Raw genomic sequence first — 23982 nt, forward strand, 5'->3', positions numbered from 1 at the left:
TCAGGGACTGCCCTGGATGCACTGTGAGATTCGTGTTCCTCCTGAGCCAAGGCATGCCGAGAGCCCATGAACACTTTGAGAGTGCTTCCCATGGAGAATCCCCATCTTTCACCAAAATCCACACCAACCCCATTGCACAGGAGGGAAAGCCAACCTCCGCAGCACTGGGAGCTCTTTGTTCTGCAGGGATAGGGTACAAACATGACCATCCCACCCATCCCCCCCACATGTGTTCCTATTCTCATAGGGAATGAAAGAAGCCAAGAACCATCCGTTATTTTTTTTTTCTTTTCCAATAGTCTCACTTTATTAGATACCACACCAAGAGAGGATGTTGTGCTGCATGCAGCGGAAGACTGGAGTATTTCTAGTTCCTGTGTAACATTTTCTCTTTCTGTTAATATTTGTAAACTGATATTTTGCTGTAAAATCACTGCATGCAAGTTGGAATGCAAACAGCAGTAGAAGAGGCTTTTTGTTTCATTTTGTTCTTTTTGTTGTTGCTGTACCATTCCCCATCCATACGTGCATGCTTTATTTACAACGAAAAGAAAGTCATTCAGGGCAGAAATTACCATCAGAAAAAAACTCAGAGGAGGGTGGCAAACAGAGACAAGGACTGTGGTTTGCACAATACCCAGAGTGGGACCAGCAAGTTGCACTTTATTTATTTTCATGGGTGCCAAGAGATGAGTTGAGCATCGGTTGTCTGAAGGGAGAGCAGGGCACATTGATACAGGACACAGGAGGAAGCTACTTCGGTAAAAGCAACCTTAATTTAATAGCTCTGCACGCACAAAGGAGGGTGGGCTGCTGCATGGCCGGAATAAAGGAATTGCTTAGATTTGATTTCATTTGTTCTTTTTTAAAGGTAACTTCAGAAGTTTCCCCAGCATTCCCCCATTCCTTGGGGGTTACGGAAATAAAAATATTTTAAATATATATATATATATATATTTCAAGAATAGGAAAATAATTCATCTCAGTGACAAGGAAGCTCTGCAGTACAGCTGGACTAGAGCACAGCAGGACACAGCAGCGAGTTGCATGGGGCAGCAGCACAGCCAGAGGGGCTGGAGCCGGGTTTTGCACAGCATGCGCGGGTTGTGGTTGACCAAAAGGACAGCCCAGCACTGCTCAGTGATGTTGCTATGCTTGAGGTTGTCCGGAGACAGCAGGGGAAGCAGGATGGGAACAGAAATGAAGGGCATCAGTCTGAGAGCACTGCGGCTCTCTGCTAGAGACAGCAAAGAAAACACCTCCAGACAATCGTTAAAGCACAGCTTGTAGACAACAGATCTTGAAGACAACAGATCTTGTGCAGACTTGCAAAAACTATAACCAAAAAATATACGCATCCAAAAACGAAAAAGTTGGAAGACCTCTATCTGTGGCAGCTGCTGTCAGTGTTTGTGGTATTTTAAAGCAACAATCTATGAACATAACAGCTAGTTGGTGGGAAATTTCTTCTCCCTTGGCTTCCCTCCTGCACGGTGCAGCCAATGTTGGGGCAGCCCAACTGCAGTGGACAGCAGGACAGCAGCAAAGCCCCATGCTGCCCTCAGCTCACCCTAACCAGCCCCAGCCTATGCTTCCCTGCAAGCACAGGATGGATCCCTGCATGTGTCTACCAGTGTTGTACAGCTGGTGGATCTTCCCAGCAGAAATTCGGAAAGATGCACTGCGATATTGCCCACGTGGAGCAAATCAAAAGCTCAATCCGTGCTCACAGGGTGACATCTGTGACACATGCTCTGGATGCCGAATGATAGTTACAACCCACATCAAGCCAAATTTTTCAGTATCAGCACCCAGCAAGCAGAACTATCCACTGTTGCCACATCCGTGCTCCAAGTGCAGTGGATTCAGGGGCCATACATCCTGCACTAGGATGGAGCAGTGAGCTGGGGCAATGGGACACGTGCTGTCACACACACCAACACTACGGCAGCACGCGTGAGACTACAGAGAAAGAGGCAAAGGGATGGGCACTGTAACTATTGCTTGACAAAACTGCACACCGGGATAATTGGATGACCCAAAAGAAAAGCAAGTGAATATAAAAGATCTGGATTTGTTTTCACACTGAGGTGAGACTGGGGCACAAAGGATGCTTGGAGGAGGCAGAGCAGCGGTGCTGCCCAGGGCGCGTAGCAAGGCATGGCTGCACTGGAAGACAGACAGACCCACAGGAGGGGTGCAGGACTGAGCTGTGGCTGCCTTTAATCACTGGCAACGTGGTTCTCATTCTGGAGGGTGTGCCAGCGCTCAATCTTCTTGTCTTTGTTCTTCAGACACTCATACCAGTGTTTCAAGCGCTCCCCCTTTGCCGTAATGCCGAGCTGACAGCCGCCTGCAGGAAGGGGAGGAGGGAACATTCAGAGTTGATGCTGATATTCCACTGCAAAGCACTTGCATCCACCCATAGAGCCAGCTCTGTATGGGGCACCCAACCACACGGAGATCTTCACTCACCGATGTAGTCATTAGATTTGCCGATATCATAATCCCAGACAGAAATGTCCAGGGACTTCTTGGCCAGGTCGCTGTGTTTGATATCATAGAAAAACTCCTGCAATGGGAGAACACCCACATCACCCCATGTTTGCAAGGAAATCATCCCTGGAAAACTGCTGTAAAGAATTGCAGATATCCTGAATTCCTGAGTTCAGAAACAAGGAGAAGATATTTAAATGGCAGTAGTGAAGAGCAGATGCTCTTCCCCCTGAATGGTGGCACAGTCCACAAGCCAAGTCAGAATCATAGAATCACAGAATCATTAAGGTTGGGAAAGATGACTGAGATCATCCCGTCCAACTGTATAGTTCACTCCTTGCATCTAACTGAGCCTCCTGCATGTTCCCCATCACAGAAACCCCAAAACCTGCAGCCACAACACTTCCCTAGGAGGTGCAGGAGGAGCCTGGCAAGAATTCCCTATTGGATTGGCGGCCAAAGCCAGAGAAATGTATCACCACAGTGGGTCAGGGTGCCCATCCCACCCATAGCAATTCTAGGTTGCCCATGGTCTGTAAATACCACTAAGGTTGGTTTAATGGTAGGGAAATTACATACATCCTTACCTCATTAAACTCAGGATTCAATGTTTTCTTTTTAATCTGGGTCTTATGCTTGGCCTTTTTTCCCATGTCAGGTTTCAGCCAACTGGGGGCAACAGAAAATAGCACAAAATTCAACTGAGAGAAGGGTGTGAGCTTGAATGCTACCAAGAAAGAGTGATTTTTGGACTCAAAGAAAGCAACCAGAGATATTTAAGGCAATGAAATGGGTTAGCCAGTCTCCCTTCCCACCTTCTAAAATTATCTCAAATAAATGTAAAATGAAGTAAAATCTTAAATACTCTTTTTTTTTCTCCTCGTGTTGCCAGACTACATATGGGAAACCACACAGCCCTCTTTTGCAGGGAGCTGAGCTCAGCAGGGAGATTTCCCTTGCTCACAGCAACCAGTGCCACTTTCAAACCAGAAAGCTGACCTGGGGCCATGCCCTCAGCCCCTCACTGTCCCTCAAAAAAAATGCAATGGGTCCCAAGTCTTCTTTTCCCAAAGAAAACTGCTGATGGAAAATGTGGCCAGGAATGTGTCAGTGCATACATTGGTGGCCAGATTTATATTTTCAAAAGCTAAAAATAGCCCTCAGTGTTTAACAAAGTGCAGACCAGCAATCTCAGCCAAGGTGGTTTCCTCCAGAGAATGTGAACTGGTCAGGGGCTCATGCTCCACGTTGGGCTGCAGAACCCAAATTAAATTGCATGGTTGGCACTTGTTAGATCTGTGCTGGAATTTGGTTTAAAAATAGAAAGCCATCATTTTTCTGTTTGTGAAAATGGAAAACATCAGGAAAAAAAAGAGAGACTGAGAAGGAAGACTGCGGAGTTCCACTCAAGATGCGCAAGATGCACAACACAGGTGCTACTGCATGGATTTTAGGGAGAACTGAGGGTGTTCTCCTGGTGACCCCATGTCATGGGCAGTCGGTGACCCCGTGGCTGTGTGTCATGGACAGTGGGTGCTCACTTACAGTTTAACGAAGGGGTCTGAGTACCCATTGGCGTCCATGGCTGCCAGGTGCACGCAGCGCACGATGCCCACAATCAGGCCTCCCTGCTGGGTGCTGTACATGAGCGACACCAGGATCTTGCCACGCTCCTCCACGTCCCCACCGCGATCCACCTGCAAGGGGAAGCAGCTGGAGATAAGGACACAAGCAGGGAGCAGAAGCCAGGCAATGGTAAAGAAGAGACAAAACAGACATGAAGGAGACTTGTAGCCATGCACCAACCCCTTGCTGGTTCAATAAAGGGTTACAATGAAAGAGATGGGGTGAAAAGTGCTGAGGGTCCTTACCTCCTCCTCATACAGAGCCATCCCGCGAGACGAGCCTGTTGTTCCAGCACGCTTCATCTGGGATGGGGAAGGGAAGAAAAGGGACTGCCATGAGTGACCACACCTGGGAAAGGCTAAAAGGTTCCCTGGTGTCCAGGCTTTGGGTGTAGCTTGGGACCCACCCCAAAAGACTCAACTATATCCAGTATCTACACTTTTGAGTTGACCATGAAGTCCCTCACACAGCGGTTGTTAACAACCTCAAAAGTAACAGTAGCAGAAATTTCATAGAAGCTCACTGGTATTACTCTCTCCAAGCAGATGTTGAAGTTCTTTTTCTGGTTGGCCTTGAGTTTTTTCAAGGAAACTCTAGTTTCTCCAATAAACTCATTGTGGCCAAATTTGTCTTCATCGCACACGGAGATCCTGGAGAAAAGAGAAGGGCAAAGTGAGCATCAGACAGGCAGGTTACAGCAACACCTGGAGCATAAAACCACACAAAAACCTTCCTGCAAGGTGACCACAGGGTGGGCAGAGGCAAACATCTGCCTTCCTCTGGCCAAATGGCCAGAAAACAGAACTTCTCTGCCAGGATGTTTGAGTGTGCAGAGGCAAGAAGACAAGAGTAAGAAGTTTCCTTCAGACATCACACACTTTAAGGAACTTCTAATCATTTTATTGACCTGTGTACTGTAAGATTAAGAGTACGAAGCCCAAATTCTTCATTTCCAGGTGCTCTGCCCATACCCTCTCCCAGCATCATCCTGCCAAGCACCAAGCAATGCCCCAGCTCCTCTACTTGCCTGAGTGTTTTCCGTGTCATGTCCTCATCCGTGATGCCGTGATACACCAGGGTCTCATTCCACACTGGGTTGCGGGTGTTGCGTAGGGTCTTTGTTCTCAGCTTATTTGACTACAGCACCAAAAGACAACACGGCACCTGAGCCAGGGCTTTGGGCACCTGTAGCTTATGGGAGGCAACTGGGCTGTGGCATCAAAGACTTAAGCTCTTTCCTGATGATGACACTTGGACTTACTCTGCATGAGACAAGGCAGCCAGCACATCTCTGTGCACAAAGTTAACCTGCAAATGCCAATTCAAGGCTTTTGCTCTCGGTTTCTCCCTCATTTTGCTCACAGTTCCCCTGGGCAGAGCTCAGCTGTAGGACTGAGCCCTGCACCCTGAGCACAGAGCCATGGCAGCAGCCCCGAGCCAACCGTGCTCCTGCATTCCCAAATGATTTCCCCACTGAGGCGGATCCAACTGGGCTGGGGAAGGAGATTTCCAGAGCTTGCTTTGATGCGATGGGAAGGAAAAATAAGTTAGAGTTCCTTCTTCACAGCTCTAATTAGAACATGCCATGACTTCAAAGCAAAGCAAACCAAACTTTCAAACTCTGGTAATAATTAGGTTTTGTGTAGGGGAGAAGCCACACCAAGACTTCAAGGGGAGGAGGTCTGCTGCAAGCCATGGTCTCGGACGCTTAGAAAACCTCCACTCACTTCCCAGGCCATGGCCAGCACACCCAGCCCAGGATAAGACACACCTTGCTGGCCCCAGGCAAGAGGTGCAGCTTTACATAAGGATCTGCCAGGCCGTTTGAGTCCATCGGTTTCAAGCCCTGAAATATAATAAAGGAGACACAGGGTTAAGCAGAGTAGGGAAATGATGAGATCTATCCATGAAGCAAGAAGAGAAAAGAAGGGAAAGGAGGGAGGAAAAAAAGGGAAAGGGGAAAGGGAAGGGGGAAAGGGTGGAGAGAGGGAAGGGGGCTGAAGAGAGCAGCTCTGAACATCTGGGATGCCGAGAAGCAGAAAAAAAAAATATCCAACTCCATCCCTCCCAGCCCCAGGGCGCTGGACACAGATTCACATCCATGAAAGAAAGGCAGAGAAAGAAAGTGCAGTCCGGTGGCACCGCACACACAAGATGATGGGATGCTGTGTGGCAGGGGCCGGGAAGGGCTCACCTTGGCACGGATGAGCGTGCAGTGCAGGGCGCTGTTCTCCTGGTCATACAGCAGGCTGAACTCCAGCGCTCCCAGCGTGGCTGCATGGGAATGGCATCTCCTAAGAACCCCAGCCAATACCTCTGCTTAAGCAACCCCAATCAGCAATAGTGAGAAAGATTTGCCTCTTAGATGGAAAAGCTTCTTATGGGCATCACCACCCAGCGCGAGCTGAGGATGCAGAAACGCTTCCTTGGTAGGAACAGGCTGAGGAGGTGAAGCCGTGTCCCTCCAAGGATGCTCATCCTCAGGCAGTAGAGTCGCTTGTTAGGGATGTAAATGGCCAAACATTGAGATCTTGTGGCATTAAGGTACTAAAGCCACCATGCCTTTCCTACAGGTGGATGGACAAACAGCCAAATTTGGGCCTCTTGAAATGGGAAGGTTAGCACAGATAATGGCACCCATTAGAGCTGAGTAACCTGGTGCAAAACTGAGAATGGGAGTGGGCTTGGCTGCAGCTCCATCCTCCTTCCCTCACCCAACCCAGCTGTCAAGAGCTTAAACCAAAGCACAGTGACACCCCTAAGGCTCTGAGGTCCTTCCTACACTTGGAAGTACCCAAAGCATCACGGGCTGAAGTTTTGGAGAGCACTTTTCACTTTCCAGTTGGCTTTGTGTTTGTGGCACAAACCCACACATCCCCCAGCCCCTGGGTACGCACTGCCTTCATCAGAGTCATAGCTGTTGGCGTCTTCTTCCTCCTCCTCTGGGGGTGGCTGTCGCAATGGGGCTGGGGGCTGTGGGGCTCCAGGGGGCCGGGCTGGCCTCTCATCCCGAGCTGGGGGTGCAGTGTAGCCCCCAGCCCGCTCCTCCTTGGGGGCTGCATGGGCTGGTTCCGGGGGTCCCGGCGGTGGGCTTGCTGCAGGAGAGACCCCATTAGCCCCCAGTGTGCGCTGTCCCCAGGCCCTCAACAGGAACCCAACGTTTACCTTGTGTTTCCAGCATGCGGCCAGCTGCCCCAGGACCTGGTCTTGCCGCTGAGGGTAGATACATGGTTAATGGGATGACCATGGTGATGCGCTTCCCAGTCCGACATTGGGGTGTCCACCCGAGCCCCACAGCACCCTACCTGCAGGTGCTGCTGGCCTGACAGTGGCAGCGGGTGGCCGTGGGGGTGGTGTGGAGTTGGTTTGCATGGAGTTGGCTCTCTTCACACCTGCAAGTGGAAGGAGGATCAGCACTGGGGATGGAGCAATGCAATCCTGCCTGGGAGCTGAGCATTGCCCTGGTGTGGAGCTGACAGCCTCCAGCCTCGCAGAGAATCCCTGCTCCTTTTTGCCTCCAGATCTCAATTTTTCCTTCTCTGCTTTTGAATCTAAACAACATTGAGCTTTGCTCCACCCTCACACCAGGCAGGAGCTACAAGTCTCGTGGGCACATGTCCTCATCCCTGCTGGCTGTAAGAAACAGGAAAGCGTCTGTCCTCAGAGCAGCACCCAGCACACACGTTTCCAGCCTTATCAACTTCTGCAAGTTCAGCCCTTGAGTGACAAGTGGGCTCATCCCATATCACCACTTAGCAAAGTGAAATGGATCGGTGCCAGCAGTGTGCACGAGCACACCCGTGTGCAACGCATGGCTCTCACCAGGGCTCCTGCTGACCCCACTCTCGATGGTGGGGTCACGGCTCTCCGTGTCTTCACTGCCACATGGCCCCATCCTGCCCTCAGCTGGCTTGCGGACCCGGGCTGCCATCGTCACCTCACTGCCTGTAGGAGTGAGAAACAGGGCGGTGAGGTTCATCCCACCCACCCCTGGGGGAACAGGAGGAAGAGGAAAAGAAGGAAGAGCCACACACAGCCTGCATGTAGCGCTTGGAAACATCCAAAGGACACAGCGCATCATAGGGACACCAGGAGGCAGAAAACAAGGACATCCATCAGTGCCCATCAACCCCTTAATGACCTTACAGGACAGGGAGATCATCTTTTCTGTTTGCCAATCATCTGCTATTTATTAGCAGGATGTCAGCGACAGCTGCCCGTGTCTCATTTGCGCACCCCCTGGCGGCCATCCGAGCGGATAAATCACCGCCGCGCTCACCGGGGCGCCCGCACCGCTGCTCCTTGATGAATCGCAGCCCGCAGATGGGATGCAAAAGGTCCCGGCACTCACCCGGCTCGTGGGTATAAATCTTTGCTGTGACACAAATGGGCTGTTTATCCTTGGCTGCGCGCAAGGAGAAGTGAAACGCAACAGATTGTGGAGGGAGGCGAGGGGGTGCGGGTGAGAAAACGGCGAGGCAAGGAGTCATTTTCCAAGAGAGCTTTAGGAAAATGAGGGGCAGGGTGCGAGCATGCTGGGGGCCTGGAGCAGCTGGGACAAATCCTCCCCGCATGGCAGGAGAGCAGCATCATCTATAAGGAGACAGCAGCTCTGCTCAGAGCATTCAATTGCAGTGCATGGGAAGGTCCCAGGGAGCTCAGCACCAGCTGGAAGGGGAAACCCCACTGGGCAGCATCTACACAGGGGAAGGCATTGAAAGAAGGCATGGGACACACATGGTGCTTACCACAGTGGTCCTGTTCGTCTGCCTGACCTTGGGAGCACAAACAGAGTGAGAAGCAGTGAGGGATCCCACAAACCCAGAGAACTGCCTCCCCCCAGAAAAACCCTTCAAGAGGCAGTGAGGATATCAAGGCAATTTCTGGGACGTTTAAAATACCCATAGCATCCTCCACGACTGTCAGGACACTCGGTTTTTAGGGCTCAGCATGATGGGGACCCCTGGGCAATGCCACTTACCCCGACCAGGTGTGCGGGATGGCAGCTTTGGGTCCGGGGCTGGTGGCTCAGCTGGACTGGGCTCACTGGGGGCCGGGGGCACCTTGCTCTTGCTGACGGGCATCGGCTGGGGCAGCATCTGCTTGGGCAATCCCTTGAAAAACCAAGCGCCAGACCGCTTCCAGACCTGGGGGAAAAAAGACAGGGGGTGGGCTGAGGGCACACAGCCCCTTATCCCCATCCTCACAGCCCCTCTTGCTATTTATTCAACTCTTTGATTTCTTTCATCCAGTTCTTGCTGTGACAACCAGGAGCCCCTGAGATTATTTGCAAGAGAAGAATAAGGCATTTTATCCCAGAGCATCCTATAAAAACCATGCTGAAGGAGAAGGGTAAGGTACAACAGTGCTGCTCCCAGTTAAGGAACGTGGCCGCGCTCACCTCCCGCTGCTCACTGCAGATCTTGCACAGCCAGATGGGGTGGGGACGGCTGTTGGTTGTCTCAACGCCACACTTGGTGCAGACGTTCTGTAGAGAGAGAGAAAATTATCGTGGGGCAGAAGGATGTCAGATGGGGATGTTAGGCCTGGGCCAGTGGAAGATGGGATAATGGGAAATGGACAACGAAGGATGGGGTAACGAGGGATGGACAACGGGAAATGGGACAACTGGAGATGAGACAACTGGAGATGGACTAATGAGAGATGGAAAAACAAGAGAAGAGATAACAAGATCCTCACCTTCTTGCAGTCCTCGCAGACAACACAAGCAGAGCCACGTGGCCCCAGCTGCTCCCCGCAGAGGATGCAGCGGTTCACGCCATCCCCCAGCACGCTGCGGCGCATGTCCTCCAGCCGGGTCATCAGACGCCTGGAGGAGACAAATTGTCACCATGGACATTGCAGCCCTGCCTCAGGAGGCCTTGGGGCAGCTTCTACTTTTCAGCAGCAGGCTGTAGCCGTGGGGAATGCAACAGGGGGGAACGCAGCCTGAGAGGCACGCTGCAATATTATAATCCCCCATGGAATTACTATAATTTGCACTCCTATTGACTTTCCTGCTGATGTCGACTGCTACACGTGCAGAAAAATGCCAAATGTCAGCATCTCCTTGCAAAGCAGTTTGACGTCAGCCAAGCAGCTTTTGCCCAAATGGGGAAAAAAAAAAATAAAAAAAATCCATCCTGCTATTGAGAAGAATATTGGAATGGTTCTAGTGAGAAGGTTGAATGAATTAATTGATTTTCTCATTTTCTACTGAAAATATTGCATATAGTCTACCATAATTTGCAGCCCTTTGAGTAAAACGCCAAAAACCCACCAGAGAACAGTCTGCAAAAACACATCTGTTAACTGCAAACGTACAACAAACAAACCAACAAAACCCAACAGTTGAGCAGCTCAAACTCAAAACTCAACAGTTCAGCTGCCCCCAGCAGCACAAAGGGGATTTGTAAAGCTCATCCACAGGAGAGCAGGTGCCAACCCTGAATTCAAGACCTACAGATAGTGCTGGAAGGGGAAAATAATGCATCATTGATGGCACTCGGGGAGAAAAAAGGAAGAGGGGAGGAAAACAGAGTTCACCGGAGCAAATGGCACAATCCTTACCCGCAGGGTCTTTCTCCACTCCCATCACAGCATGACCCCAATCTGACAAAGATGCTAACACAACGTGCATTTGAAAAATAAGGCATTTAAGAGATGTTTTCCCACATCTGATGGCATCTGCAGATTGATGATGGCTCTGCCAGCACCTTGCAGTTGCTCACAATCAGCGTCCCAACCCTGGTCGACATCCCGCATGTCACATCCCACTTTGCACTCGTGTCATTTTACATGGGTCCTTGGAGAGGAAAAGCAGCAAGTGGGGAAAAACAGGTTGCGTGCTCCAAGGCGTTTTACTACAGCTCATCAAATGCCTCCTCAGCAGCTGGTTGGGATCACCAAGAGCCTCTGGGAGCTCTTCATCAGCCATTGAACCAAACCCAAAGCGTGGACTCATTGCTCCATGGTGAAGCAGAGGTTATCAGCCCTTTCAGTGTGGCTGCAATGGCTTCTTTGGGTGGGCGATGTGTTTAACCCTACTGGTGGGTTTCCAACTGGTTGGTTTCCCACCTGTTATTTCACACTGCTGGTTTTCCTCTCATGTGTTTCCCACTCATGGGTTCCCACTGATGGGCTCCTGATGGTGGATTTCCTATTCATGGGTTCCATGCAGCGGGATCATCTCCCTGCACACAGCGGCAGCAGGCTGTTCTTTGTTACAGCTTTATTTCCAAGATGTCTGTCCCTTCCTCTGAGCATCCATTTAATGCTCTGCAGATCATCCTACGTGATTCCCTCCTACGCAACCAGTTGGGTGCCAGAGCCATTGGCATAGGGTCATTTTAAACCCCTTGACTTCAGCAGAGCTGGATTATCCCATAAACAAGCATCACACTCATTAAAACCCAGAAACTGATTGTTCCCAAACTACTTCTTACTTTAATTAAGCCCATGGCAGAGGGTCACAAAGGAGCCCATGGCAGGATGGCTTTTTGCTGCATGTCAATGCCATGGTGATTTTCTACCCCATATCTGACCATGTGCAACACGAGCACTTTGTCCCCACTTGGCCAGGGAAAATATTTCTGAAGCAAAACCCTTCATTTTCTCAGCAGCAAAGCACATTTATCTGCATTTTTTTCCCCTGTGCTGCAACAGCTCAGCTCCAAAGAGAGACAGCTTCCCGTTGGAAATCTGCAAGCCCAAACAAACTTATTATAGAAACTAGAACAAATGGCACAATCAAAGCAGGAAAAAAAAAAAAAAAAAAAAAAAGAAAAAGAGAGAAAAAAATCCTTAACATTTCAAGAGATTCATTATTTAGCTGCAAAATCTTTCCCTGTCTCTCATTTAGCAGAAGGAGCTCCTTAAGAGGTTTTTTAACCAGTGGAAGTGCTTCAGCTGGCACCAAACACACCTGTGGCGCTCATTTAAAACGAAGCCCATTTGCCTAATTAAAACATCCATTCAAGCCAGAGAAATTGGGCATTTCTTTTTTCCTGATTCAAATGCTGCCATGAGAGGAGGGTATAAAAGATTAAAATCGAAGTCCTGGGGCGAAGCTGGCAGAAGGAGGCAAGCTGGGACCTGATGGAGGAGATCACAGGGCACAGAGAGGTGCTCTCATGCTAGGCATGAGCTGCAGTCCTGCTGCCAACAGCAGCAGGATTTACAGCATTTCAAAGCAAATTTGGTTTGTTTTTTTCCACTGCATCTCGTGGTGCTCCTGCCCTGGCTGTGTCCACCCATCTCTGCCTTCCCATGGACTTTTCCTCCCTCTCCATGCCTTGCAAGCACTGATTTTTATGGTACACATCAAACAACCATCACATCCCCATCCCATTCCCCTGCGTGTCCCTAGGACCACAGCATTTCCCTTACTACTATGTGCCCTTCGAAGCACCCATCCTTCTGAGTCAAAGGGCAGGAGACACCACTAATAATAAATGGTTAAAACAGGGAATAAATAAGCAAAATAAAATAAGCAGAGGAAGAAAAGAAAGTGGTGGCACTAAGTCCCACATTTGGGGTTCCTGAAGGCAGCAGGCAGGGAGGGAGTGCATCCCATCCATCACCAAAAGTGTGAGCTTGTGGCTGATGGCAGCAAGATAGAGCCAAGCAATGCTGCCTATCTGGGATGCTTCACATGCACCTGAGATAAGAGCAGTAAAACACTTCCCTGGTAATAAAACATCTGCCTGGCCCCATAAATATGCTTTGGGAGAGCACCTGCAGCAAGCAATGGTCCAGGACTGGCAATATTCCCTGCTGCCACGCAGGAAAGAATAGCACAGGATGTTTAATGGGATGGCAGTGGCACAGGGGAGCATTTAGTGCAGTGGGTAACCCTGCGTGGGGCAGGGATAGGGGAGCTGCAGGGACAGCAGGGACAGGATGGAGGCAGAGCCACACGTAGGAGGATTTGGGGGGAAGATATCCCTTATAACAAGCCCTGAGCTGCAGGAAGCCCTCCATCAGCCCACTGCATCGCTGCTGAAGGTGATTCAGCTCCTGCTCTTCCTTCCAGATCTCTCCCTGCCATGAGACGATGACCCAGCCAAGAAAACAACACCAAAGTGTCCCCGTCCTACAGCCCCAATCAGCGCCCAGCCCACGTCTCCCTCTGGCTGCCCTGCTGCTAAAAATAAGCTTTGGCTGTGGATTAATCCCAGCTGTGTTTGACATGAGTGACCCCACAGACATCTCCCAGTGAACGCATTGATCCGCTGCTGGGTGAAGGGGGTTTGGTCCGAGGGCTCTGGGAGCAAGACAACCCCCCTGCACCCCTTAAATTGTTCTTTATATCTACCAATCCTGCTTATTTTATTGTTATTTTTAATGGGAGACCCCTTTTCCGCTTGGGGAACGTAAAACCCATCATGATCCCATACAATCTGGTTTTCTGAGAGCATCTCCCAAAGGATGCAAAGCTCAACAGCTGCATCCCTGCACGCACCATCTTCCACAACACACAGAGCTCTCCTGGATAACTTCCAGGGTGATGCTCTATAGGCACTATCCCCTATTTCCATTGCTGCACATCCTCCAATTCATGCTGGAGCCAACAGCACGAAGAAGCTGGCAGGGCTCTTCCTGTGCCTGCTTGGAAGGGGGAACTGGCCAGGGGTGCAGGGTACCATCCTTCACCCATTTCCTTCGGATGGGCATAGGATATCCCCCCCCCTCCAGCCCACACATCACAGTCTGCAAACATCTGCTGCAATGCACAATAAGGGGGAAAAAAAAAGATATCTGCCTCACTGCTAACATTCCAGGGAACATAATCCAAAAAAGCATCACTGCTGAGAGTAATTCTTAGCAGGCTGGAAATGTGCAAAGCTGGGGAAATGCTGCTTGTAAGCTCTTTTGCAGAATGAATCAGCAGCGAGCTCTCTTTCCATTCATAGGCACTTGGAGCTGGTTTCTACAAGCAGTAGAGGAAAGCTTGGCACGTTTTTGTGCTGGATGCAAGCAAACTTTGGGTCCTGGAGCTGCTCAGAGCTGCTCCAAACTGAGTATTTTGGGAAACAAAACAAACCTGGCGTTGTCAAGAGGCAACAGGCTGCAGCCTGCAGATAGAGCAGTTTGCAACAGCAGAGTGCTGTGAATACACACGTTTAGGTGCCATTCACCAGCACGTGAGCATGTGCCAAGGTCTTTTGGTGAACAAAAACCTACAAGACCATCCATTCTCAGCCCGGAAATTCCCCAGCATCACTCTGGGTGGAACACTGAAGGCACCCATTGCCCCCAGATCACATCCCACCGCCGCACCCGCTCACCCAATGCGCTCCTGCTCCATCTCCTCCATCTTCTCAGCACGGGCGATCACGCGGTTGATGATCTCCTTCTCCTCATCCGTCAGCTCCTCTCCCTTGCGCTGCCTCTCGGGCTGCCCACCCCGAGCTGCCCATCTGCAGGGAGAGAGCAGGGGGCAGCCAGGCACCACATTCCCCAAAAAGGGGAAAAATCGTGCAAGCCTTCCCTATTCTCCATACTCTCCTCCTGGATGTTCCCATTTCCTGTTTTTGCAGGGTGTGTTCTATGCATTTTTCACCCTAATTCCCAACACCATGTGCTCAGCTCCCCATGGCCCCGTCCTGCTGGCTGTGCACGTGGCAAGGCCACACCTGTCCTTGAATCCCTCCATCCCCAGCACAATCTCTCACTGGATTCCATGCAATCCACGGAGACACTAATTATAATTAACCCATGGCTGAGACTGCTGCTGCAAATTAAAACCCATCTGGCTGCCATCCATTAGTGATCCCAAAAGGTGTGAAATCTGAAGGTAGCACTCCTGGTTTTGCCCCCTTTGGTGGTGTTTCCAGACCAGCTCCATGGAAAACTGAGACTTGGGGACCTGGCTCTGAGCACATTCACGGATCCCAGGTCCTTGCTTTATGGACACCTCCTACAGCAGCAGACTCCCAAGCATCGCTGTCTCCCTTTGCTATGGGGAACTTCAGGAAAACATCAGAACACAAAACAAGAGATTTGTTTCAAATGGAGAGACACATTTCCTTCCCAAAACCTCTGCCATTATCCCCATGTTCAGCCAGGGCTGCATTCGGTTGCACTCCCCATCCTACCTCTTCCCACAGCTGCTCTGTTCATGGCGATGGGGTACCCACAGCAGGAGAACCCCACAAACCTGCGAGCTTCCCTGTTACCATCCTCCCCAAAAAGTTCCCATGAAAAGCAGCCCCAACCTGGGTACCAGGCAGCATAACCTCAATTCCCACACTGCATCCTACAGCTGGCAGCAGAGTGGGGACACCAAGGGGGACTCAGAATGCAAGATGGTGAGGATTTGGAGGAATCATGGCAGGGATGTGCAGTGCTGGAGAGAGACACTTTTGGGGTTAAAATGGTCTTTTTGTGCTTCCTGAGCTGCTCTGAGCATCTCCACAGGCACCCTGTTCCCACCGGAGTTACAGAGCTTGTCAGGGTAAAAAGACCGTAAATTCATTAAGGCGGCGCTTCCTAGAGATTATTGCTTTTCCTATAACCAGGGTGAGGTCCTCCCTGTCTTTTTCAGAGTGTTATAACACAACTAAAGTGCAATGGGGCAAAAAAAAATAAACAAAAAATCAAGTGGGATACTCACTGCTCCTTCTCGCTGCTGGAGGCACAGGGAAAGAGAGGGGACAAGGATGAGGAGAGGAACAGAATGGAGGTGGCTCAGCCTATGCTTGGCCACTGCATATCCCCATCCACAAGACCCCATGTCCCAAAACCATTCTTCATGTCTCAAAACCAATCCCCACGTCCTGAAACATCACAAAACCGGACTCCACATCCCCAAACCAGGTCCCGCGTCCCAAAACCAGACCCTGTGTCCCAAAACCACTCTCCCTGTCTCCAAACCAGTCTCCAAATCCCCAAACCAGCCCATGCCCATTGATCCCACCAGGACAGAGATCTGCTGTGTGACGCCCCCCAGCACCCAGCAAGGTGACATCGCCCTGCCCGCTGTCCTCATGGAGGACCCCCCTCCCCCTTACCTGGCTCTGAGGGACATGGTTCTGTCACCGGGGCACATCCAGCGGTCAGCACTGCCACCCACCACCGCGTCGGTCATCACCGAGGGGACCTGCGGGAACACGGACGGGTTGGGGACGCGGGGCATGGAGCAGCGCTATTTAGCATCCGGCGAGCGCTGACTCATCGCGTCGGGCAGTCAAATCGCTTCGCTGGGTTTTGGCACAACGAGACGCATCCATCATTTTCCCCACCGGGATACAGCGGAGCTTTTTGTCACCCTCCTGCTGGCAGCCGGTGCAGACAGCTGCCGGTGGCGAGGGGGTGGTACGGGGGGGGGGGGGGCGGGGATAACCCCGCCTGGCCCCGATCCCACTGCCTGAGAGCTGCAGGGATGGGGATGGAACTGCCGATCACTGCCGCCACCACGCACAGAGCCCACAGCCCTCCCCTCGGCGCGGATGTAATTAACGAGATGCCCGACCTCGCATTAATTGCAACGCTTCAGAGCTGGGAGGGAAGAGGAGGTTTCCCTTCCAAACAGAGAAATATATGTATACAAACTGGGAAACTTTCCCCCAAAACGCAGCACATCTCCTCTCCTGGGGAACAAAACTCCCTCTTAGGTATTTTGGCATCTTGAAGTCTCTGCAAAACGCAACATTGCACGGCGCTTGAGGAGGCTCTGGATGGCAAAGCCCAGCCTGATGCCAGCCCCATAGGTGGGTGCCAAATGAGGTGCCCATGAGTCCATCCATACATCCATGGGTCCATCCATATATCTGTTTGTCTGTCCAGATATATCCATGGGTCCCCCCCACCTCTCCATTGCAGGTTGAGGTGCAGCGCAGCATTGCCTGCATTGCTCGCAACACTTGCATTTGAATTGCTCCTTCCTACCTGCAGCACTGCTGGGGAAAAAAATGACAATAAATCCCAAACCCCTCTGCAGAGCCTGGCCCATGGTGACAGGGCTGCAGTTTTCCCTTGGTGCAGAAAACATCAGCAAATCCCATCCCCTTGAGTTCCAGCAGATGGAGGAACGTTGATGCCTGTTTGCAAATGGGTCCCAGAAGAATGGAGATATTGACCCCCCAAAAATGGATTTAACTGATTTCAGACCTCCTTACTGATTTCAGCAGCCACCAACCCTGGATCACAATGGCTGGTCCTGGTTTTACCTCCCAGCATGAGCACACTGGGTCAGGCTGAATCAATAAATAAAGAGGTGCTATTTCTGGTGCCATTTCCACATCCTCAGCTGAGCGGAGAAAGCAGTTTGGTGATGTTTCCCCTGGGCAGCTCCATGCAGGTGGGGCTGAGCCTTGTCACAGGGCCAAAACCATTGTGTTGGGGAGGAGGAGGAGGATGGCAGCACCACGGATGAAGGCTGGTCCAGAGGACAACCCAAGCACAGGCATAGGACCTTGGTAAGGTAGGGGGCCAGTCTCACGTTGGGGCCGCGGGAAGGCTGGGAGCTGAAATCCCAAATTCTGAGTGATGAGAAAGTGTGCACTGTGCCCAGAAAGGGGAAAAATTATCCCCATCCTCTGCTTCCTGCTCTGCAACGTTGCAGGGGTTTTGCATCTGTCCCTGTTTTGCATCTGGCCCATAGTGTTGGCAGGGGGTGGAGGATCACCTCTGTTTTCCCAAAAACTTCACGATGACATCTATGAGAATTCCATGCGGTAACGAGAGCTCTGCTGGCTTCGTGCGGTGCCTTTGCTTTTTGCCAAAACAGGAGGCTGATTGACAAGGTCGGTTCAATAAGCAAATTGCTCATTTCCATCCCACAGCCTCTGCCGACACCTGCACTGCAGCAGCAAAGCTCCCAGCACGATTTATGGCCAACACTGGGAACTCAACCCCTCACTCTGATCCCATGGTCGGCATCGCTGCCCACAGCAGGGAGTTGGAACCCAACGATCTTTAAGGCCCATTCCAACCCAAGCCATTCTATGACTCTGATTTCTCCCCTGTGTTGCTTGTCCTGTCATGCTCTGGGATGTGCCCAAGGTTGGCTGGGGTGTTCCCAGCAGAGCCTTACCAGGGACTGAGGAACATCCCTGGGTTTTCCCAGCAAAAGGCACAGAGATGCTGGGAGGAAAACTTCCCCCACTGGAGCCTTCTAACAGCAAAGAGACCACAGTGTGGATGCAGAGGAGCCCGGAGATGGAGGAGTGCATGAGCCCTTCCCTTTGCCTATAAATAATAGATTTGGAAGCTCTACTTTGCATTACTTCCAGCAACTACTATTGCTTGGCCCTAATGCTTGGTTGTGCATTTTTAGCACACGGCAAAGAACAAAATCAGTTGGCCGTGGCTTTCCCTGCCCCAGATCTCTGCAAGAAGCAAGAGGCTGTGGCAGTCCAAGCCGTGATCTGGATGACATTAATGAAATGGAAATTTTCCACCCTAAGGTACCCAGACCCAGGGCCATCCAAAGCAACATGACCCCTGTTCACAGCGCACGCAGATACCACAGACAGAGCAGAAACCATTGGCATGACCCTGCCAGATCCTTTAAACCGAGCCAAAACCCAACCTTGGAGCATCCCCAGCACCATTCGGTCCCACGCTCCTGGTGCACCCCAGCACTGCCAGGAACAGCAGCAGGGTTTTAATTCCTGGCCTTGAGGAAGAGCTGTGTGGTGCTCCGCTACTTCTGTATGCTGGAGCTCATGCGTTTGGCCGTGCCTAAATGAAAAGTGATGGAACCACTTCCCAGCATTGCTCTGCATGGCACCCGTAAGGCAGCAGAGCACCCAGCATGGGCAGCCCCATAGGGAGACCCATGGCATGAGCCCACCCCGCCCCACATCACTTCAGCCATGGGGGGGGCACGAGGGACCTGGAGTCACCACCATCAATCTGCCAGCTGCAGTGAGGGTCCCCACGGTATGGGTGACCCAAAGCCCAACGGATATCTGCCATAGAAAACAAAAAATTCAGTGTTTTAAAGACTCTCAGTGCAATAATCAGGCTCTTACGGTGAGCTCAACATTTCTCACTTCACGGTGCCTGCAGAGATGTTTCCACCAGCAAAGACACTGACACAGGCAACCTATTTCTCCAGCCTTCTCAGCTCTGCAATGCAGCTTTCTTAAATATTGAATAAGTCTGCCGCTCTACACCACCTGCCAGTGCCAATGATGAGGTAATTTTTGCATTGACAAAGCCCTAATGCGATTAATCTGGTTTGAAAGTGGAGGATTTCAGGGCTGTCCGTTCACCCGGTGAAAGGTGCAGCTCCAGGTTCCCCGCCAGCAGCCAGACCCCGAGCGAAAAGCCAACGCGGTGCCAAGGCTGAGCGCTCCCGGGGCGGCAGTGCCAAGCAGGGCTGAGCTCGAGTGCAGCCAGGCACTGTCCTTCAGGGCTCTTGTGATTCACACCCAGCTGGGAAAATGAGTGGTTGGTGGCCCAATGGGCTCTGCAGTGCCGTGCCCATGGGACGATGGGGGGGAATTTAGGAAACGGTGACCCGCTGACCATCGGCTGAGCAGTGAGCAGAGCAGATGCGGGTGCTCTGCTGCAGAACCTGGAGCACCTCAGTTTTTCAGCACACACGCCTGCATCCCCAAAACACCTTCACTGCTGAACTGCTCCCTGCTAGCAGCTGCTTCCATGGGATCCTACAGTCTCTGTACCCCAGCAGAGCCGAGTGCACCATGGGGGACCCAGAGCACAAATATGGTGCAAGCACTGAGTTCACCACGCCGCTCCAAATACTGATTTAGGTTGGACAGGACCTTAAAGCCCATCCAGTTTCAAACTGTGTTATGGGCTTGTTGCCACCCATCAGCTCAGGCTGCCCAGAACCCCATCCATGGCCTTGAGCACTTCCAGGGATGGGGCAAACTCCAAACTTCACCTACAGGGCAATGAGCACTTGTATTCTGGCTCATCCCAGGCACAAATCATTGCAGAAGGTTTGGGTAAATCCAAGCAAGCTGCTTCATGGCTCACACTTTGGGAAACTGCCTATGTTAGGGACTTTCCTTCAATAGAAAGAAAAATGAAATGCAGATCTCAGCAGGCAGAATTGTGTGGAAGTGGTAACCTGACTTGGCAGCACTGGGCACCAGTAACAGGCAGAAAGGGTGGATAGGTGGGATGGATGTGATGATGGATGGAAAGAGAGATGGGTGAATGGGTGGATGGGAGGATGAAAACAGGTCCAGAAGGAGCAGAGCTCCCTGTGTGCATGCATCCTGCACCGTGCATGAACAAATACTGCTCAGTCAGGGGTTCCTGCACCAGCTCCTGGAGTGGCACAGCTTGCACCCATCTGCTCCCAACAACACTGAGCATGCAGACCAGCTCCCTCAGATACCTGCACCATGAACACTTGTAAATGCTAGAAATGCAGCTCTGATGTGAGACAACACAAGGCAGAGAGGTGGGATCCAGTGCAAAGTCCTCTGGTCGCATTGCAGCACAAGCAACGGTCCAGGAGCCCTGGAAATTCAGCTTTGGAGAAAGAGCCAGAAGCAGCAAGCCCTGACCCTGGGGCCGTGCCATCCTCTGGCCCCTGCCAGGCATGGCAGGGAAAAGGGAAGCTCATCCCGCAGCTTGGCACCATTTGGTTAATTAAGGCTAAACGTGGCCAGCAGGTGAATGAATGGCAGCGGTGCCTGCAGTCTGCAGGTGCAGCAATGCTCAGATGATGGGTACACAGTGAATGCAAAGCACCGTGTGTCCTGGCCACCAAGCACGTGGCACACCCGAGCCCACCCTCCCAGCCCCATGGCATCCCTCCAGCCCCAGTTCCCAGCTTCCTACTGTTCTCCAGGCAGAGATCCATCCCAGCAGCATGCAGTCAATTCGGGTTAATCAGAGAATCAGAGAATAGAATGGCTTTTATTGAAGGAGACCTTAAAGATCACCCTTTTCCAACCCTGTGCCACAGGCTGGCTGCCTCCCACCAGATTAGGCTGCCCAGGGCCCATCCAGCAGGGCCTCAGGCACCTCCAGAGATGGGGTTAGGCAGCAGAATGACATCTGTTCACATTACTCCCCTGTGAACCCAAAGCCATCATGGAGCTGTCACCAGGATTACTCCCCCTGATGAATGGCAAAGAAGCACATCAAGGGGAAAACATCTTTTTGGTTCTGTGCAATTATCCCAAGCTCCCACCCAGGCAGCGCCCAACATTTTGATCAGAACAGATCCCAACACAGGGATCCATGCACTGGTGGAGGCGACCAAAGAAGTTCAGCAAAAGCTCCAAGAACTGCCTGCAAATGCAGCAATGCAAAGAGTGCTCAGAGGTGGCACGTCCAGCTTGCTGCTGGGAAGTCAGGAACAGACCCAAAACTGCCTTGCAGGGGCTGAGCACAGGGTCTGCACTGCAGTTCCTAACAGGAGGAAGGACTGGGGTGGATGCACGTCCCATCATGGGATGTTCACGGCTGCAATGCCATGCATGCAGGTTGCAGGCCCCACACCTCATTAATATCACTGTGCCCTCATCCCATCCAGCAGAGCCCAAACGCACCCAGCGAGCAGGAGGAGAGTGGTGCAGCTCCAACACGTGGGTACCAATTAAAACAGCTTCCAGCACAGCAACCCCCACAGCTCACCAAGGGTACCGGCCCCTGCCGCACCCTACCCAGCTTAACTGGAATGAGCAATTAACCAGCTGTTTGTGCCCCGAGCGGTTCATCAGCTGCCACCACTAATTGGCAGCCACTGCGGTGACACTGCCTCCGGTCTGCGGCAGGAGGACGGTGCCACCACCGCCACGAGCGGCGTCCCCTTCTCTCGGATCCCACAGTACCCCAATGCTCGGGCACCAAAAGCTGGGTGCACCCCACAGATCACCCAGCGCTCTGCTTTCCTTCACGGTGCAAAGGAGGAGGAAGGGCTGAAGGAGGCTTTGCAAAGCAGGGATGCGTGGATGCTCGTTCCCAGCGGGGCTGGAGGGAGCTTTGCTAGAATCCCTCCCCGCAGCCCCGCCGCTTCCCAGGGAAAGGCTGAGCACCGATCTCCCCTACACTCAAAGAGCAGCTCGCTAAATCCCCGCCAGATGAACAATGCACCATCAAATAAACCCCGGTATCACTACATTAACAATATTTATTTTCAGGCTAAGCTGCAGCCCGGGCTTTTGATACCAGTAATTAAAGCAAATGGTTCATCTGTTATCAGCTTTGCATTCCAGCAGGCAGCTCCCTGCCTTCCGATCCCCTTCGTTCATCCTTTCCCATCCGTTTCCCCCGGAGGGGATCGCCCCGACCCCCCACGCTGTGTCACATCCCGGGTGCGATGTGGCACGGACCGAGCCCAGAGCAGAGCTCACCCCATGCCCACTCGGAGCGGTAAAATGAAGAAGCGATCCTAGCTCGCAGTCTGCCTCTTTTAACCCCGTCGGCAGCACTTCTGCCCGTCCTGGAACATGATGCTCGGGGACAGCCGGGTCCTCCGACCCCGCAGCTGCCTCAGACCCTCAACCGCGAGCAGGGCAATGCAGACCCCGGCTCTCAGCCCCTTACCTGGCCCGTCCCGGCTCGGCGCAGAGCGGCTCCCCGGCAGCACTGCGGAGCAGCGCGGAGGCGGCGCGGGGAGGGGACGCGGCCGGGGCGGCCCCGCAACGCTGCCCGCCCCGGGGCAGAGCCAGCGGCAGCCCCTTCCCAGCCTTCCCTTCTCCCACCCCCTTCCCCACCTCCTGTCCCCATCGCATCCCCATCTACCACATTATTCCCTTCTTCCATCCCCATCTCTCACGTTATTCCCTTTTTTCATCCCCATTTTCATCTCTCACTGCACCCCTCTCCCATTCCATCCCTGGCGGGTGTGCCGGCATCTTTCCACCCCACAGGCCACACTCAGCCCCAAGCTGCCCCATCAAAACCTCCCCACCCACACACAGGGGCTTCCCCTGCACACCACTTCCATCGTCCCCAACCCAGCTGCATCCCATCAGGTCTCAGCTCCGTGCATTCAGGTTTAAGCAGCACAACCTGGGAGCATTCTCCTGGACCAACTTGAACCTCATGCATGAGTTCACATCTCCTGCAATGCCCAGACCGCAGGACCCAGCTGCAAATCTTTCAAGAAAATTCTGGGGATTTTCCACAAAATAATAATAATAATAATAATAATAATAATAATAATAATAATAATAAAAGGAACCCTGGGAGATAGAGAACAGCAGAAGGATGGAGCACACTCCTGCCTTCATCATGGGAAGGGTTCCTCCACTCAGGATTGGATTTTGAATGGCATTCTCACTGATGCTTGACGGACATCTCCTTCTGCTCCCACACACCCATGGATTTTTATTTATGGTGCTTATGCAAAGCAGCGCGAGAGACGAGCACAGTGCTGTAAAGCTGATGTGCCCTGACACCTCCTCGGGGAGTCAGAAAAGAAAAAGCATCTGCAGAAATGTGAAAAGCAGCTCTAAAACGTGCTCTCCAGCAAGGCAGAGAGGAACACCTGCAATTATCTGTTCTGAGAGCCTGGCACTTCCATTCCCCGCGCAGCCGAGACGGCCCCTGCTCTAAAAATAAAGGAGCTGCCTTGGATTTTGTTGAATTATAAATACATTTTGGCAGTCTGGTGTCTCATGCAGCAGATCAAAGCCAGGCAGTGGTAGGGGTTTATTTCCTCTCAGGTTTGTTTTCGTAGCTGTGGGACCTCTAATTGTCACGGGTTCATTATATCCCACAGTGAGCGCGTGGCACATGCTGTGGGGCTGGCTAAGCCATCACTGCATGGAGGGAGGCTGTCTTCATCCCATGGAGTCTTACGGCACCACTGTGTGTCCTATGGCATGATCTGGAGTCCTATGGCACCACTGGGTGCCCATGGCACCCCTGGGAATCCCGTGGCACCATTGAATGATGGAGGTTGGAAAAGATCAC

The 23982-nt window shown here is 52.0% G+C and overlaps 1 protein-coding gene across 1 annotated transcript; it reads right to left on the bottom strand.

The window, feature by feature from the left end:
* Window positions 1-757: 757 nt before the first annotated feature.
* Window positions 758-22658, bottom strand: RPH3A (rabphilin 3A). The gene is made up of 21 exons (XM_042866011.1): window positions 22609-22658; window positions 16137-16225; window positions 15740-15754; window positions 14412-14543; window positions 9823-9952; window positions 9524-9610; window positions 9104-9269; window positions 8871-8897; window positions 7945-8067; window positions 7428-7514; window positions 7288-7335; window positions 7020-7217; window positions 6317-6396; window positions 5894-5968; window positions 5150-5259; window positions 4646-4772; window positions 4368-4424; window positions 4042-4193; window positions 3084-3165; window positions 2476-2572; window positions 758-2353 (listed from the first exon to the last, which is right to left on the bottom strand). Exons 2-21 carry the CDS (start codon window positions 16211-16213, stop codon window positions 2223-2225), a joined length of 2001 nt encoding a protein of 666 aa, XP_042721945.1. The 5' UTR covers window positions 16214-16225; window positions 22609-22658; the 3' UTR covers window positions 758-2222.
* Window positions 22659-23982: the final 1324 nt, after the last annotated feature.

The sequence above is a fragment of the Lagopus leucura genome, unplaced genomic scaffold (assembly GCF_019238085.1).
Source record: "Lagopus leucura isolate 7727_CA_CO unplaced genomic scaffold, USGS_WTPT01 Super-Scaffold_806, whole genome shotgun sequence".
NCBI classification, from domain to species: domain Eukaryota; kingdom Metazoa; phylum Chordata; class Aves; order Galliformes; family Phasianidae; genus Lagopus; species Lagopus leucura.